At 45.0% G+C, this 19382-nt stretch overlaps 1 protein-coding gene across 3 annotated transcripts in view; it reads right to left on the minus strand.

The window, feature by feature from the left end:
- Positions 1-555: 555 nt before the first annotated feature.
- Positions 556-19382, minus strand: part of vps50 (VPS50 EARP/GARPII complex subunit) — a 240066-nt gene continuing 221239 nt past the window's right edge. For all 3 annotated transcript variants that reach the window (XM_071375172.1, XM_071375173.1, XM_071375171.1), the window contains 5 exons: positions 15182-15278; positions 14045-14203; positions 6926-7047; positions 2607-2796; positions 556-2275 (listed from right to left, as the gene is read on the minus strand). In XM_071375172.1, coding sequence (XP_071231273.1) covers positions 2156-2275; positions 2607-2796; positions 6926-7047; positions 14045-14203; positions 15182-15278 — 688 coding nt within the window. In that variant the 3' untranslated portion in view covers positions 556-2155. The remainder of the gene's footprint in view (positions 2276-2606; positions 2797-6925; positions 7048-14044; positions 14204-15181; positions 15279-19382) is intronic.

Consider the following 19382-nt stretch of genomic DNA (forward strand, 5'->3'; position numbering starts at 1 on the left):
TTAGACTGCTGCGCCACTCAGGAGCCCAATGGTCATTGCAGCTAAAGGTGGCAAAACCAGCTATTGAGTGTAAGGGGGCAATTACTTTTTCACACAGGGGAATTGGGTGTTGCATAACGTGGTTTATTAAATAAATAAAATACGTATATATTTTATGGGTTAGTTGTTCACTCAGATTTCCTTTATCTAATATTAGGTTTAAGATCTGATAACATTCAGGGTCAAAAATATGCAAAAACAGATCAACTCAGAAAGGGGGCAAATACTTATTTTCACAGCACTGTATCCATCCATCCATCCATCCGTCCATCCATCCGTCCATCCATCCGTCCATCCATCCGTCCATCCATCCATCCATCCATCCATCTATCGTCCATCCATCTATCCGTCCGTCCATCCATCCATCCATCCGTTTATCCATCCATCCATCCATCCATCCGTCTATCCATCCATCCATCCATCCGTCTATCCATCCATCCGTCTATCCATCCATCCGTCTATCCATCCATCCATCCGTCTGCAGCACAAGGAGAAGTCAGACAGAGTGAGCAAGGCTGGGTTTAAATGTTAGTGTGTTTATTGTGTTACTGTATAATCATCTTACTTTAGTCTACAGCGCCAACATTTAACGATTTATTTTCACAATAGTGCCACTGGAGTTGAATAATATGTAGTCTAATTGTGTCTTTTTAAATATTCTTTTACAGTTGACAACAAGATACAGGGTACCGCCAGCAAACGGATGATAGAACACTTATAGTACTTATCATATAGAAATCGTCCTGAATCCAAATTGACAATAAATAAAAACGACATTTTACACATTACATTTACAGCATTATTTTGGGATAGTTATGCATGAAAACATAATGGAATCAGTTGCGATATCAAAAACGTATATTTTTACAGATGCAGTGACAATGATGGACGTTGTTTGTTTGGACAATAAAAACCCTTTTACATATATGACTTGGAAAGAAACGATTGCAGAACGTGCAAGATATCATCTAAACCCACGTTAGACCTAGTGCATCATCTATAACTAACCATTCAATATGTTCAGAATCAACATTAGATCAGGATAAATCATTTATGGACGTAACAAAGTACAGGTAGTTATAGTCCTGGACGAACAAGCTCTGAGGTTCCCTTAGGTACAGCTCTAGGATCAGCTTCCCCTCCCCCCAATCCGAACCTTTACCATTAGTGGTGGAAATGCAAAACTGACCCTAGATCAGCGTCTGTGGTGCGTTCACCCTACACTACTGGAACAACAGAACAAACATAGTGCCGTCATCCTCATTAATGGATACTTGAAGGGCACTAGAGACTGGATGTCTCCATAGGCGTAACCCTAAAGGAAAGTATTTCATCAAACATCCCATGCTTTTTCACAAACTGTGTTTCTGCATACATGTGATACCAGGAAAAATGAACTTTTCCTGGATTTCAATGGAAAATGGAACGTTTTCTCAACTCAGCGCTATTTCAGTCGCTTAATAGTCATACAAGTCAAAAAGAAAATATTAAATGATTCAGTTTTTCCCCAGGGCCGACGGGCAGAAAGAACTACATTATGCTATAGACATACAGTAGGAGAAAAAGATAACTGTCTGCCAGTCGATTCACACGTCATGGAGTATCATTCAGCATTTCAAGTCGTTTATCGTAAAAACAAGATTCCTTCCTCATATACATGTATACTGTATTCACGATGAACAGGAAAACGGAGTATCTCCGTGGAAACCTAGAAAACCCAGCGGAACTGTAAGCATATGGGACATCAAAATGAGGGACATACACAAGAGTAGCATATATGTTCTGACTAAGTGTCAAATAACTAACATTCCTGTATGAGTGTATTTGTTAGCAGAAGTTATTTTTTCATTGCTTCTTTTCTGTTCCTGGTAGGTATATGAGCATTCTAGGGTTGCAAAATTCTAGTAACGTTTGAAAAATTCCCAGGTTTTCCAGAAATCCATTAGGAAGATTCCGAAAATCAGGACTAATAAAGTTATATCGGCAATCGTCCAAAGAGGATTTCTGAAACCCCTGGGTATTTGGAGAAAGTTACTGGGATTGCACAACCCTAGGGCATTCTAAAACAGCCTCAGGTTTAGGAGCCACCTTAAATACAATAACCACGTCTGTTTGTCTATCTCTTTGGTCTGTCGATGTCGTCGATAGCCGCCAGGAGTTTCTGCCGGGCCTTCTTGTTGATGTGAGAGCCCAGACACACGTTTACCAGGTTGGCCAGCTGCTTCATGGAGTACTCCTGGTGGGACAGACAGACGGACACACATTATGGACAGACAGCATTTATTCTCAGACAGCATTTAGTCCCAGACAGCATTTCGTTTTACCTCACAGCTTGCTTCACATGACTGAGGAGAAAGTGTCTGCCTATTGTAACAACTGGCTAATTTAACTGTGGTTAACTATTAAGTTTTCACTGCACACGTTTTGGATACCAGTGATGCCATAGGCAAGCACATCATGAGATTTGTGCTACACATTGCTGGTAAACAGGATGAGCTATCCCAGTAGAAATCCCATTAGCACATTGAACAGACTGAGTGAATAATGATCATTATACTGTTCCTCACCCTGTGGTTCTTAATGAACTGCTCCATGTCATTCTCAGTCAGGTAGTAGGCCTTGATGTAGGTCTCCACAAAGTCCTTGTCAGGGATGGGCCTCATGTCCGTCAGCTTCTCAAGCTTCATCAGGAACTGCTGGAAGTCCAGCTGCATCAGGGCCCGCCCTTCGTTACTGCACTTCTTCACGTTACCATAGCTACAGGACAGAACAGGAGACAAGTTGACTTTGTTGACTTTTGTATTATTTCTGCCAGACAGTAGTTCAGAATTTGTTTCGTTTTTGTTGACAGAAGTTCAGAATCCAGAGCAACGATCTAAAAACATGGGATTTGTATTCTTAGTGCCCAAGGCACATGAACGAAGAACAAAAATGTCAAACAGAAAATCTGACATCGACAGAGAGCAAATAAGCCTTAAGGGTTCAATTTTAATTCTGCTCAGACAGTTTTCCTCAAAGCATCTTTTGTCCCAGACAGTTCAAGGGTTCTCAGTTTTAGTCCAGAAAAAGGTCAACAAATAACATTTTTATATTCATATACCTTTCCAACGTTATCTTCGCAGTGTGTGGGGGTCTGGATTTGAGAGTGGATGTGTGTGTAGCGGAACACACAGTAGCGTGACTCTCAGGCTGCCTCCCAAAATGGCACCCTATTCCCATTATACTGCACTGCTTTTGACCAGGGCCCAAAGTAGTGCACTACTAAAGGAATATGGTGCCATTTGGGATGCAGACACAGTCATTCAGGAACTTGGGGATAAACAGGGAGGGGAATCCCAGAGACTAAACCCAGTCTGGGATGGCAGCTGAGAGGGAAAGACTGAGAGCTGAGAGGCAGACACTTGTGAAGGAGCTCCACAGGTCAAATACTGATACACAGGCCATGTCTATGATGATGTGTGAAGGAGCTACACAGGTCAAATACTGATACACAGGCCATGTCTATGATGATGTGTGAAGGAGCTACACAGGTCAAATACTGATACACAGGCCATGTCTATGATGATGTGTGAAGGAGCTACACAGGTCAAATACTGATACACAGGCCATGTCTATGATGAAGTGTGAAGGAGCTACACAGGTCAAATACTGATACACAGGCCATGTCTATGATGAAGTGTGAAGGAGCTACACAGGTCAAATACTGATACACAGGCCATGTCTATGATGATGTGTGAAGGAGCTACACAGGTCAAATACTGATACACAGGCCATGTCTAACATGAAGTGTCAAGCAGAGAATGAAGAGGACCCTGTACAGTTCATTACATGTTAGTTGTACACCATTGGGCATCTTTTCCCATCTTTACCCTAACCCTGGCTTTCCTGTACTGTGATTCCTTTTCAAAACCCTAACCCTGGATTTAGAACATCAAACCCTAACTAACCCTAACCCTGGATTTAGAACATCAAACCCTAACTAATCCTAACCCTGGATTTAGAACATCAAACCCTAACTAACCCTAACCCTGGATTTAGAACATCAAACCCTAACTAACCCTAACCCTGGATTTAGAACATCAAACCCTAACTAACCCTAACCCTGGATTTAGAACATCAAACCCTAACTAACCCTAACCCTGGATTTAGAACATCAAACCCTAACTAATCCTAACCCTGGATTTATAACATCAAACCCTAACTAACCCTAACCCTGGATTTAGAACATCAAACCCTAACTAATCCTAACCCTGGATTTAGAACATCAAACCCTAACTAACCCTAACCCTGGATTTAGAACATCAAACCCTAACTAACCCTAGATTTAGAACATCAAACCCTAACTAACCCTAATCCTGGATTTAGAACATCAAACCCTAACTAACCCTAACCCTGGATTTAGAACATCAAACCCTAACTAACCCTAACCCTGGATTTAGAACATCAAACCCTAACTAACCCTAACCCTGGATTTAGAACATCAAACCCTAACTAACCCTAATCCTGGATTTAGAACATCAAACCCTAACTAACCCTAATCCTGGATTTAGAACATCAAACCCTAACTAACCCTAATCCTGGATTTAGAACATCAAACCCTAACTAACCCTAATCCTGGATTTAGAACATCAAACCCTAACTAACCCTAACCCTGGATTTAGAACATCAAACCCTAACTAACCCTAATCCTGGATTTAGAACATCAAACCCTAACTAACCCTAACCTTCTCAACTCTAAACTTCCAAACGTAGGCTGTGTTTACACATGCAGCCCAATTCTAATCTTTTCCCCCCACTAATTGGTCTTTAGTTACTGTCAAAAAGATCAGAATTGGCCTTACAGTCCAGCTCAGCACAATCAACCTGGATGCAAAAAACACACTACCCAGTTCCCTACTAGCCCCCCACTATGTAACACTCTCAGAGATGTTGTGCTTGTCCCTCGTCTTTTTCCCACTTCATCACAAGATGGTCAGAGGCGTTATATGAAAGCATTTTATTTCCCCACATCGCCCCCATTAATGCCATGTCTCTCTGGCCTAAAGAGGATGTCTCACCTGGCCGTATAAAACCCTGCCTACCAGTACTCCTACTTCACACATGCTTGCACACACGCATGGTCACGCACGCACACACACCATAAATAATGCATTGGACAGAGAAAGAGGGTACAAGTGCTGATTTGAGGAAAAATGCATGAGTCCCTTTCAGGCCCCAAACCTTTGACTGACTAGCAAGAGAGATAGTTGTTATGGGAGCCATTTAGAATGTGTCAAGTGTTTAGAGGGGACTCAGGCCAGCCTTGTGTCAGACACGTTCCCTGTGGGGTCTCTATAACAGAACATATAACAGTCCTGGGAAGGAGTGTTGGGGAGAAGGAGGCACAAAGAGTTAGCTAGTTGCTACCATATGGAAGGGATGACAGGACTGAAGAAGAGTTGTCTCAGGAGAATGAGAGAAAGCTGGAGAAAAGCACTGGAGACTTCAGCGTTCCTAGCTTATCTAGTAGGCAATCTGCGTGTTTCTTTGCGGCACTCTAACGTTTAGATTTGTGTTTATTTATGACAAGCAGATGTTCCAACAAGAGGATGTTCAAAGACAGAGAAGAAAAAGAGGAGGGGAAGTAAAGAAAAGAGGTCAGGCTTGAAGCAGCTCGTGGTCGTGCCTTACTGCGGGAGAGGACAGGGGCTCCAAGCCGGCCATATTTAATAACTCACCTGAGGTATTTGGCATATGACACGCGAACAGGGCTCATATTTACGAGTATACCCCAAGAGGAGAGAACAGGACCATCAAACAAAAAGGCAAAAGACGTCAAAATAAGAGATGAACGAGGCAGCTAAAATTTCCACACCTCTCCAATCCACCGGCAGTAAATCCACAGGTGCATTTAGCATATCCCTGAGTGATGAACTATCACTATAAACCATCATTGAATGAGCAATAGGTTTGTGTTCACACATTTTCTTTTTCCTGCCGTGCTTATCATAAGATATTTGCTGGCATTACAACTAGTCAGCAGCTTTTTGCTGCTCATAAAAACATTACAATAAAATAAAAAAGTATAATAAAATTCTTACTTTTAAAATACACTATCACATAAACTATATATGGATACAGAGGGCCATACTGACAATTTTACTGGAATAATATGAACGATAAGGCACCACTCAGCCCCTCAATGAACGATAAGGCACCACTCAGCCCCTCAATGAACGATAAGGCACCACTCAGCCTCTCAATGAACGATAAGGCACCACTCAGCCCCTCAATGAACGATAAGGCACCACTCAGCCTCTCAATGAACGATAAGGCACCACTCAGCCCCTCAATGAACGATAAGGCACCACTCAGCCCCTCAATGAACGATAAGGCACCACTCAGCCTCTCAATGAACGATAAGGCACCACTCAGCCCCTCAATGAACGACAAGGCACCACTCAGCCCCTCAATGAACGACAAGGCACCACTCAGCCCCTCAATGAACGATAAGGCACCACTCAGCCCCTCAATGAACGATAAGGCACCACTCAGCCCCTCAATGAACGATAAGGCACCACTCAGCCCCTCAATGAACGATAAGGCACCACTCAGCCCCTCAATGAACGATAAGGCACCACTCAGCCCCTCAATGAACGATAAGGCACCACTCAGCCCCTCAATGAACGATAAGGCACCACTCAGCCCCTCAATGAATGCTGAAATATATCTGCTGAAAAACGTATAGAAACCAATAAAAGTATTTTGTAATTCAAAGTAAGCAGGTAGGAGTTGTTTCTCTATCTTCTGAAGCCTACTCACCTCTCCAATGATATCTGCAGAAACATTCATATTTTTAACTACAAAATCCGTCGAAGTATTTTGCATATGCAAGTAAACAATTTACCCTTCCACCAGAGTCCTGTTGGCCAGACGGATGCAGTGTTCCCACAGGACATTAGACACAGGCAGAGGGACCCGGACGTGTCTGGACACATCACCCAGCCTCTTGTTAAACTCTTCAAACTCCTGAGGAACAAAATAACATAACATTGGTTAGTTTTTTTAGTCATGTTTTTAATCCAGCCATACATATTTTACAAAGAAATTATTGGAGGTTTCAAGACTTCTCAAAATCCCCAAAGGGTCATGTTAGCTATAAAAATTGTTTTAGCAGAGGTACACGACATCTCATTCCAAAATCCTGAGAATTAATATTGAGTTGGTCTCCCCTTTGGTGCTATAACAGCCTCCACTCTTTTGGGAAGGCTTTCCACTAGATGTTGGAACATTGCTGCTGGGACTTGCTTCCATTCAGCCACAAGAGCATTAGTGAGGGTGGGCACTGATGTTGTGCGATTAGGCCTGGCTCGCAGTCAGCGTTCTAATTCATCCCAAAGGTGATCGATGGGGTTGAGGTCAGGACTCTGCAGGCCAATCAAGTTCTTCCACACCTGTCTCAACAAGCAATTTCTGTATGGACCTCACTTTGTGCACGGGGGCATTGTCATGCTGAAACAGGAAAGGGCCTTCCCCAAACTGTTGCAACAAAGTTGGAAGCACAGAATCGTCTAGAATGCTTATCACTATGCTGTAGTGATAAGATTTCGCTTCACTGGAACTAAGGGGCCTAGCCCAAACCATGAAAAAAAGCCTCAGACCATTATTCCTCCTCCACCAAACTTTACAGTTGGCACTATGCTTTCAGGCAGGTAGCATTCTCCTGTCATCCACCAAACCCAGAATCGTCCGTCCGACTGCCAGATGTTGAAGCGTGATTCATCACTCCAGAGAGCACGTTTCCACTGCTCCAGAGTCCAATGCCGGCGAGCTTTACATCACTCCAGCCGACGCTTGGCATTGCGCCTGGTGAACTTAGGCTTATGTGTGGCTGCTCGGCCATGGAAACCCATTTCATGAAGCTCCCAACGAACAGTTCTTGTGCTGACGTTGTTTTTCCAGAGGCAGTTTTGGAACTCGGAAGTGAGTGTTGCAACCGAGGACAGACGATTCTTACGCACTACGCACTTCAGCACTCTCGTTCTGTGAGCTTGTGTGGCCTACCACTTCACAGCTGAGCCGTTGTTGCCCCTAGACGTTTCCACTTCACAATAACAGCACTTGACCAGGGCAGCTCTAGAAGGCAAAAATTTGAACTGACTTGTTGGAAAGGTGGCATCCTATGACGGTGCCATGCTGAAAGTCACTGAGCTCTTCAGTAAGGCCATTCTACTGCCAATGTTTGTCTATGGAGATTGCATGGCTGTGTGCTCGATTTTATACACCTGTCAGCAATGGGTGTGGCTGAAATGTCTTTTGTGTGTGGATGAGCTAAGGACCAGCTCAACAGATTCTACTGCAGAGCTGGTGAATAACGTTGGTCGACATTAACACAGCAGAGCAGACATCCATGTAACCTTTCAGCCCTCACATTCTCCCCCTGCCCCACAGATGTCCCAGCAACTCTTGCCATACAAGATGGCTGTCGGCCACGCTCCATTCCAACATGAGCAGCGGAGACATTCAGGACTTGTTGATTCAGCTGGTCAGGCCCTTTCCTCTTTTCTTTCATTTCACCCCAAAAAGAGACAAGATGTTTTTTAGACAAAGATGGATCGCTCTGATGTTCTCCACACGCCAAAACCTACATACATCACAGTGTTCTTACACCTTGTTTGTTGTCGAGTCAAACGTACAGACCAGGAAGTCAGAAAAAGGCCAGCAATCTTTCAAAACATTTTCCTCATTCACTTCACCGTGCCAGATGCCTTCTCAATTTGGGTGACTGATTCGCTGTGCACCTAAACCAAACACAGCAAAATGCAGAGCACAGGAGAGAGGTTGTGCACACTAAGGTATTGCATCTGAGTGGCATAATTCCCAAGAATAAATAAAATGACATGTCATAAACCTAAAAATATGTTTTCTCCCTCATTATGTTGACTGCTTGAAAGTAATGAATGAATGTCTTCTCAAACAAAAATGTTGTGCCATCACATTTGAATAACCTGGTTGGTAAACGAGACAATGTCAGTGCCTGTGCAACAATTGCCAATCGAATGCAAATATAAGCCAATTTTGGACGCTAATATTCAACAGAAACTCATGAACACAACATTTTACACGATACAACATCATCTCCTATACAATACAACCCTGTATCAATAACCTGTCAATCATAACCCATACTGAACGACGTCTATCTCAGAAATAGATTGGATGACCAGCAGACGTTTGAACCTGACACTTATTCTCTTGAAATAAAAATAGTAGCGCTTTCCTACCTAATATCTTGTTGAAATATATGTCACACACACCTTTTTTATTACTCTCAGGTCTACTGCGATCCTTGATATGGCGAACACATTTAAATCAAGCCAGTGAAGCAGACACTTTTCGGCTCACTATTTGGCTTAAACAAAATGAGATTGGCTTAGAGCGGCTTAATAATGCTTCCATAGAGCCGTCTTCCAGCCAGCCGACCCACGGATCCAGAAAGCCTGAGTGAAAACTCCCGGTGAGGTGGTTTGCTCGGAACGGTTCAGGATTTAAAGCTATGGCTGCTCAGGCAGACATGCTCATGCATATTTGAGGGATTTTCTTGGCTTCCGGCTCGCAAATATAAAAACTGTAAAACACCCATCTGTTCCTCAACACTAGATCCCTTTCTCTCCGTATGCTCGGGCTCCATGCTAATCACGCCACGCAATGGCACGCGTCCCCATGCAAATTGCATGATGGGATAAGCGTAATGCATGAATACTCATTTGATACTCATTTGAGAGAAACCTTTAAGCCTGAAGATAGATACAGTAAGGGATGAAGAGGCTCACCTTTCCTTAACTTCTTATGGCAGGGGGCAGTATTGAGTAGCTTGGATGAATAAGGTGCCCAGAGTAAACTGCCTGCTGCTCAGGCCCAGTTGCTAATATATGCAAATTATTAGTAGATTTGGATAGAAAACACTCTGAAGTTTCTAAAACTGTTCGAATGATGTCTGTGAGTATAACAGAACTCATATGGCAGGCAAAAACCTGAGACAAAATCCAACCAGGAAGTGGGAAATCTGAGGTTTGTAGTTTTTCAACTCATCGCCTATCGAATATACAGTGGGATATTGGTCATATTGCACTTCCTAAGGCTTCCACTAGATGTCAACAGTCTTTAGAACCTTGTTTGATGCTTCTACTGTGAAGGAGGGGGGAATGAGGGCTCTGAGTCAGGGGTCTGGCAGAGTGCCATGAGCTGACCACGCGCGTTCACGTGAGAGTTAGACCTGCGTTCCATCGCATTTCCACAGACAAAGGAATTCTCCGGTTGGAACATTATTGAAGATTTGTTAAAAACATCTTAAAGATTGATTCTATACTTCGTTTGACATGTTTCTACGAACTGTAATATGACTTTTCGTCTGAACTTTTGCATGGACTTGCCCGCGCGTAGTGAGTTTGGATTGTGTACTGAACGCGCATACAAAAAGGAGGTATTTGGACATAAAGGATGGACTTTATGGAACAAATCAAACATTTATTGTGGAACTGGGATTCCTGGGAGTGCATTCTGATGAAGATCATCAAAGGTAAGTGAATATTTATAATGCTATTCTGACATCTGTTGACTCCACAACATGGCGGGTATCTTTATAGCTTGTTTGGGCTCTGAGCGCTGTACTCAGATTATAGCATGGTGTGCTTTTTCCATAAAGTTTTTTTGAAATCTGACACAGTGGTTGCATTACGGAGAGGTTTTTCTGAAGTTCCATGTATAATACTTTTATCAATGTTTATTATGAGTATTTCTGTAAATTGATGTGACTCTCTGCAAAATCACCGGATGTTTTGGAGGCAAAACATTACTGAGCATAACACGCCAATGCAAACTGAGATTTTTGGATATAAATATGAACTTTCTCGAACAAAACATACATGTATTGTGTAACATGAAGTCCTATGAGTGTCATCTGATGAAGATCATCAAAGGTTAGTGATTAATCAAACACACTCCTAAAGTATTTTGGGTATTTTTCTTCCTGCAGTGTATTTAAAATGTTCACAGGGAGAAGGAGAGAGAGAGCTGTGCGGGTCGTTTAGTGACAAGCTGATTTCCCATGAGGTACTATATGTGTACTCTACTGTGGGACCCAGGAGAACATCCCTAAATATGAAATACTCTGGTACAGATATACAGCTGTCCAACTGGGCAACCTGCCCGTATACTGCTTGCAACAGTTGAAGTCAGAAGGTTACATACACTTAGGTTGGAGTCATTAAAACTTGTTTTTCAACCACTCAACACATTTCTTGTTAACAAACTATAGTTTTGGCAAGTCGGTTAGGATATCTACTTTGTGCTTGACACAAGTCATTTTTCATGCACATTTGTGGCCTGCTGGAGGTCATTTTGCAGGGCTCTGGCAGTGCTCCTCCTTGCACAAAGGCGGAGGTAGCGGTCCTGCTGCTGGGTTGTTGCCCTCCTACGGCCTCCTCCACGTCTCCTGATGTACTGGCCTGTCTCCTGGTAGCGGCTCCATGCTCTGGACACTACGCTGACAGACACAGCAAACCTTCTTGCCACAGCTCGCATTGATGTGCCATCCTGGATGAGCTGCACTACCTGAGCCACTTGTGTGGGTTGTAGACTCCGTCTCATGCTACCACTAGAGTGAAAGCACCGCCAGCATTCAAAAGTGACCAAAACATCAGCCAGGAAGCATAGGAACTGAGAAGTGGTCTGTGGTCACCACCTGCAGAATCACTCCTTTATTGGGGGTGTCTTGCTAATTGCCTATAATTTCCACCTTTTGTCTATTCCATTTGCACAACAGCATGTGAAATTTATTGTCAATCAGTGTTGCTTCCTAAGTGGACAGTTTGATTTCACAGAAGTGTGATTGACTTGGAGTTACATTGTGTTGTTTAAGTGTTCCCTTTATTTTTTTGAGCAGTGTATATATATATATATATATATATATATATATATATATATATATATATATATACAGTGGGGAGAACAAGTATTTGATACACTGCCGATTTTGCAGATTTTCCTACTTAAAAAGCATGTAGAGGTCTGTAATTTTTATCATAGGTACACTTCAACTGTGAGAGACGGAATCTAAAACAAAAATCCCGAAAATCACATTGTATGATTTTTAAGTAATTAATTAGCATTTTATTGCATGACATAAGTATTTGATACATCAGAAAAGCAGAACTTAATATTTGGTACAGAATCCTTTGTTTGCAATTACAGAGATCATACGTTTCCTGTAGTTCTTGACCAGGTTTGCACACACTGCAGCAGGGATTTTGGCCCACTCCTCCATACAGACCTTCTCCAGATCCTTCAGGTTTCGGGGCTGTCGCTGGGCAATACGGACTTTCAGCTCCCTCCAAAGATTTTCTATTGGGTTCAGGTCTGGAGACTGGCTAGGCCACTCCAGGACCTTGAGATACTTCTTACGGAGCCACTCCTTAGTTGCCCTGGCTGTGTGTTTCGGGTCGTTGTCATGCTGGAAGACCCAGCCACGACCCATCATCAATGCTCTTACTGAGGGAAGGAGGTTGTTGGCTAAGATCTCGCAATACATGGCCCCATCCATCCTCCCCTCAATACGGTGCAGTCGTCCTGTCCCCTTTGCAGAAAAGCATCCCCAAAGAATGATGTTTCCACCTCCATGCTTCACGGTTGGGATGGTGTTCTTGGGGTTGTACTCATCCTTCTTCTTCCTCCAAACACGGCGAGTGGAGTTTAGACCAAAAAGCTCTATTTTTGTCTCATCAGACCACATGACCTTCTCCCATTCCTCCTCTGGATCATCCAGATGGTCATTGGCAAACTTCAGACGGGCCTGGACATGCGGTGGCTTGAGCAGGGCGACCTTGCGTGCGCTGCAGGATTTTAATCCATGACGTCGTAGTGTGTTACTAATGGTTTTCTTTGAGACTGTGGTCCCAGCTCTCTTCAGGTCATTGACCAGGTCCTGCCGTGTAGTTCTGGGCTGATCCCTCACCTTCCTCATGATCATTGATGCCCCACGAGGTGAGATCTTGCATGGAGCCCCAGACCGAGGGTGATTGACCATCATCTTGAACTTCTTCTATTTTCTTCTATTTTCTAATAATTGCGCCAACAGTTGTTGCCTTCTCACCAAGCTGTTTTTCTATTGTCCTGTAGCACATCCCAGCCTTGTGCAGGTCTACAATTTTATCCCTGATGTCCTTACACAGCTCTCTGGTCTTGGCCATTGTGGAGAGGTTGGAGTCTGTTTGATTGAGTGTGTAGACAGGTGTCTTTTATACAGGTAACGAGTTCAAACAGGTGCAGTTAATACAGGTAATGAGTGGAGAACAGGAGGGCTTCTTAAAGAAAAACTAACAGGTCTGTGAGAGCTGGAATTCTTACTGGTTGGTAGGTGATCAAATACTTATGTCATGCAATAAAATGCAAATGAATTACTTAAAAATCATACAATGTGATTTTCTGGATTTTTGTTTTAGATTCCGTCTCTCACAGTTGAAGTGTACCTATGATAAAAATTACAGACCTCTACATGCTTTGTAAGTAGGAAAACCTGCAAAATCGGCAGTGTATCAAATACTTGTTCTCCCCACTGTATATATATATATATATATAAATAAATAAATGTTACAGAAATAATGATATTTATCTGTCATGGTACAGAGACAGGCCTCTTTGTCAGGTCTCCACATAGACTGATTGGACATGACTGTGTGGCACCACCACTATGTTCCAGCATTCTATATGTAGAGTTTATAGCTCCTTAGGGCTATTACAGAAAATATATACAGAGAAAAATCAGCCATGAACCATGATCCATCACTATACTATTACAGCAATGACATGATTAACGGACATAACCTTACAAAATAATCAATTACAGGAATACACAGACCCTCCCACACACATACCTACTTACCTGCAGGCTAACAATGTCCTTGACCATTTCATTCATTACACCCACACATATTCAAAACACAGTCAGAAGTCACACATGCCACATTACCTTCAACAGGACGTCCACGTACACGTTGTGCTGTGACATTATCTCCCTAATGTCCCACTTAACTCCAGCCATCAGCAGCAGCATCTGTTCGTAGTCTAAAGCCTTGGCCGCCACCACCCAGTATATGGGTTTACGTAGCTCACTGGCCGTGGAGACAGTCTATAAGAGAATGACAAGGACAATGGAATAAACAAAGACAGATATTCATTTTGAGGTTCTTTAGAAAATGTGAAACCTTCACGACTTTGTAATGGTACACACATTGAAAAAACAAGCTGACACCGAAGGCCATTTACACCCTCACTGATAAGGCCATGTGTGGTCAACAGCCATTTACACCCTCACTGACAAGGCCATGCGTGGTCAACAGCCATTTACACCCTCACTGACAAGGCCATGCGTGGTCAACAGCCATTTACACCCTCACTGATAAGGCCATGTGTGGTCAACAGCCATTTACACCCTCACTGATAAGGCCATGTGTGGTCAACAGCCATTTACACCCTCACTGATAAGGCCATGTGTGGTCAACAGCCATTTACACCCTCACTGATAAGGCCATGTGTGGTCAACAGCCATTTACACCCTCACTGATAAGGCCATGTGTGGTCAACAGCCATTTACACCCTCACTGATAAGGCCATGTGTGGTCAACAGCCATTTACACCCTCACTGATAAGGCCATGTGTGGTCAACAGCCATTTACACCCTCACTGATAAGGCCATGTGTGGTCAACAGCCATTTACACCCTCACTGATAAGGCCATGTGTGGTCAACAGCCATTTACACCCTCACTGATAAGGCCATGTGTGCCAGAGGATATCAGGACCACAAACTAACAAGACAACTGATTTTGCAGAATGATCCTGAGTGATCAGAGAGAGAAATGGGCAAAGAAAAAGATTGCCCTCCGCATAGTAAGGAAAAGGGCAGAAGTCCATATAGGCTGTGTGTGAATGGCATCCTATTCCCTATAGAATGCACCTCGGTACATCTCACAGAGATGGAAGACGAACGCCCTCATGGGTTCGTACCAGTTCAAGCGGATGCTATTCGGTCTGTGCAACGGCCCAGTGAACTTTACAGGGAATAAGATGCCATTTCAGATACATCCATCGAGTTGTGGACTGACTGACCTGTGAGTAGAACTGCTGGAGGAACGGCTTCTTGGCTGTAGGCATCATGGTGTCTAGGTGAGACTGCAAGAACTCAAACTGCTCGGCCAGAAACACCCTGGAGAGAGACAGAGTAAAATCAGTACAGGCTTTTAGCTAGGTGGATCCGAGATGGAGGCAGGGTTAAAGGAGTATGGAAAGGGGTAGGAGGGGACAGGGAAGCAGGGGCTTTGGCTGGATGTATTGGGATATTACAGAAAGTTTGCCATTATCCACCTCTCTCCCCTGAGCTTTAGAAACTTCTCTTGATCCCTCTGTGCTTGTTACCGAGGTAATTTCAGACCTAACTTCAGATGGAGGTGGAATGGCGTGGGACGTAGCTAGAGAGGTAATTTCAGACCTAACTTCAGATGGAGGTGGAATGGCGTGGGACGTAGCTAGAGAGGTAATTTCAGACCTAACTTCAGATGGAGGTGGAATGGCGTGGGACGTAGCTAGAGAGGTAATTTCAGTCCTAACTTCAGATGGAGGTGGAATGGCGTGGGACGTAGCTAGAGAGGTAATTTCAGACCTAACTTCAGATGGAGGTGGAATGGCGTGGGACGTAGCTAGAGAGGTAATTTCAGTCCTAACTTCAGATGGAGGTGGAATGGCGTGGGACGTAGCTAGAGAGGTAATTTCAGACCTAACTTCAGATGGAGGTGGAATGGCGTGGGACGTAGCTAGAGAGGTAGTTTCAGACCTAACTTCAGAAGGAGGTGGAATGGCGTGGGACGTAGCTAGAGAGGTCGTTTCAGACCTAACTTCAGAAGGAGGTGGAATGGCGTGGGACGTAGCTAGAGAGGTCGTTTCAGACCTAACTTCAGATGGAGGTGGAATGGCGTGGGACGTAGCTAGAGAGGTCGTTTCAGTCCTAACTTCAGATGGAGGTGGAATGGCGTGGGACGTAGCTAGAGAGGTAGTTTCAGACCTAACTTCAGATGGAGGTGGAATGGCGTGGGACGTAGCTAGAGAGGTCGTTTCAGACCTAACTTCAGAAGGAGGTGGAATGGCGTGGGACGTAGCTAGAGAGGTCGTTTCAGTCCTAACTTCAGATGGAGGTGGAATGGCGTGGGACGTAGCTAGAGAGGTCGTTTCAGACCTAACTTCAGATGGAGGTGGAATGGCGTGGGACGTAGCTAGAGAGGTCGTTTCAGTCCTAACTTCAGATGGAGGTGGAATGGCGTGGGACGTAGCTAGAGAGGTCGTTTCAGACCTAACTTCAGAAGGAGGTGGAATGGCGTGGGACGTAGCTAGAGAGGTCGTTTCAGACCTAACTTCAGAAGGAGGTGGAATGGCGTGGGACGTAGCTAGAGAGGTAGTTTCAGACCTAACTTCAGAAGGAGGTGGAATGGCGTGGGACGTAGCTAGAGAGGTCGTTTCAGACCTAACTTCAGAAGGAGGTGGAATGGCGTGGGACGTAGCTAGAGAGGTCGTTTCAGACCTAACTTCAGATGGAGGTGGAATGGCGTGGGACGTAGCTAGAGAGGTAATTTCAGACCTAACTTCAGATGGAGGTGGAATGGCGTGGGACGTAGCTAGAGAGGTAATTTCAGTCCTAACTTCAGATGGAGGTGGAATGGCGTGGGACGTAGCTAGAGAGGTAATTTCAGACCTAACTTCAGATGGAGGTGGAATGGCGTGGGACGTAGCTAGAGAGGTAGTTTCAGACCTAACTTCAGATGGAGGTGGAATGGCGTGGGACGTAGCTAGAGAGGTCGTTTCAGTCCTAACTTCAGATGGAGGTGGAATGGCGTGGGACGTAGCTAGAGAGGTAGTTTCAGACCTAACTTCAGATGGAGGTGGAATGGCGTGGGACGTAGCTAGAGAGGTCGTTTCAGACCTAACTTCAGAAGGAGGTGGAATGGCGTGGGACGTAGCTAGAGAGGTCGTTTCAGACCTAACTTCAGAAGGAGGTGGAATGGCGTGGGACGTAGCTAGAGAGGTCGTTTCAGTCCTAACTTCAGATGGAGGTGGAATGGCGTGGGACGTAGCTAGAGAGGTCGTTTCAGACCTAACTTCAGATGGAGGTGGAATGGCGTGGGACGTAGCTAGAGAGGTCGTTTCAGACCTAACTTCAGATGGAGGTGGAATGGCGTGGGACGTAGCTAGAGAGGTCGTTTCAGTCCTAACTTCAGATGGAGGTGGAATGGCGTGGGACGTAGCTAGAGAGGTCGTTTCAGACCTAACTTCAGATGGAGGTGGAATGGCGTGGGACGTAGCTAGAGAGGTCGTTTCAGACCTAACTTCAGAAGGAGGTGGAATGGCGTGGGACGTAGCTAGAGAGGTCGTTTCAGACCTAACTTCAGAAGGAGGTGGAATGGCGTGGGACGTAGCTAGAGAGGTAGTTTCAGACCTAACTTCAGAAGGAGGTGGAATGGCGTGGGACGTAGCTAGAGAGGTCGTTTCAGACCTAACTTCAGAAGGAGGTGGAATGGCGTGGGACGTAGCTAGAGAGGTCGTTTCAGACCTAACTTCAGATGGAGGTGGAATGGCGTGGGACGTAGCTAGAGAGGTCGTTTCAGTCCTAACTTCAGATGGAGGTGGAATGGCGTGGGACGTAGCTAGAGAGGTAGTTTCAGACCTAACTTCAGATGGAGGTGGAATGGCGTGGGACGTAGCTAGAGAGGTCGTTTCAGACCTAACTTCAGAAGGAGGTGGAATGGCGTGGGACGTAGCTAGAGAGGTCGTTTCAGACCTAACTTCAGATGGAGGTGGAATGGCGTGGGACGTAGCTAGAGAGGTCGTTTCAGTCCTAACTTCAGATGGAGGTGGAATGGCGTGGGACGTAGCTAGAGAGGTCGTTTCAGACCTAACTTCAGATGGAGGTGGAATGGCGTGGGACGTAGCTAGAGAGGTCGTTTCAGTCCTAACTTCAGATGGAGGTGGAATGGCGTGGGACGTAGCTAGAGAGGTCGTTTCAGACCTAACTTCAGATGGAGGTGGAATGGCGTGGGACGTAGCTAGAGAGGTCGTTTCAGACCTAACTTCAGAAGGAGGTGGAATGGCGTGGGACGTAGCTAGAGAGGTCGTTTCAGACCTAACTTCAGAAGGAGGTGGAATGGCGTGGGACGTAGCTAGAGAGGTCGTTTCAGACCTAACTTCAGATGGAGGTGGAATGGCGTGGGACGTAGCTAGAGAGGTCGTTTCAGTCCTAACTTCAGATGGAGGTGGAATGGCGTGGGACGTAGCTAGAGAGGTCGTTTCAGACCTAACTTCAGATGGAGGTGGAATGGCGTGGGACGTAGCTAGAGAGGTAATTTCAGACCTAACTTCAGATGGAGGTGGAATGGCGTGGGACGTAGCTAGAGAGGTAGTTTCAGACCTAACTTCAGATGGAGGTGGAATGGCGTGGGACGTAGCTAGAGAGGTAGTTTCAGACCTAACTTCATATGGAGGTGGAATGGCGTGGGACGTAGCTAGAGAGGTCGTTTCAGTCCTAACTTCAGATGGAGGTGGAATGGCGTGGGACGTAGCTAGAGAGGTAGTTTCAGACCTAACTTCAGAAGGAGGTGGAATGGCGTGGGACGTAGCTAGAGAGGTAGTTTCAGACCTAACTTCATATGGAGGTGGAATGGCGTGGGACGTAGCTAGAGAGGTCGTTTCAGTCCTAACTTCAGATGGAGGTGGAATGGCGTGGGACGTAGCTAGAGAGGTAGTTTCAGACCTAACTTCATATGGAGGTGGAATGGCGTGGGACGTAGCTAGAGAGGTCGTTTCAGTCCTAACTTCAGATGGAGGTGGAATGGCGTGGGACGTAGCTAGAGAGGTAGTTTCAGACCTAACTTCAGATGGAGGTGGAATGGCGTGGGACGTAGCTAGAGAGGTCGTTTCAGTCCTAACTTCAGATGGAGGTGGAATGGCGTGGGACGTAGCTAGAGAGGTAGTTTCAGACCTAACTTCAGATGGAGGTGGAATGGCGTGGGACGTAGCTAGAGAGGTAGTTTCAAACCTAACTTCAGATGGAGGTGGAATGGCGTGGGACGTAGCTAGAGAGGTCGTTTCAGTCCTAACTTCAGATGGAGGTGGAATGGCGTGGGACGTAGCTAGAGAGGTAGTTTCAGACCTAACTTCAGATGGAGGTGGAATGGCGTGGGACGTAGCTAGAGAGGTAGTTTCAGACCTAACTTCAGATGGAGGTGGAATGGCGTGGGACGTAGCTAGAGAGGTAGTTTCAGACCTA

Source organism: Salvelinus alpinus, chromosome 29, assembly GCF_045679555.1.
Source record: "Salvelinus alpinus chromosome 29, SLU_Salpinus.1, whole genome shotgun sequence".
Lineage (NCBI taxonomy): Eukaryota > Metazoa > Chordata > Actinopteri > Salmoniformes > Salmonidae > Salvelinus > Salvelinus alpinus.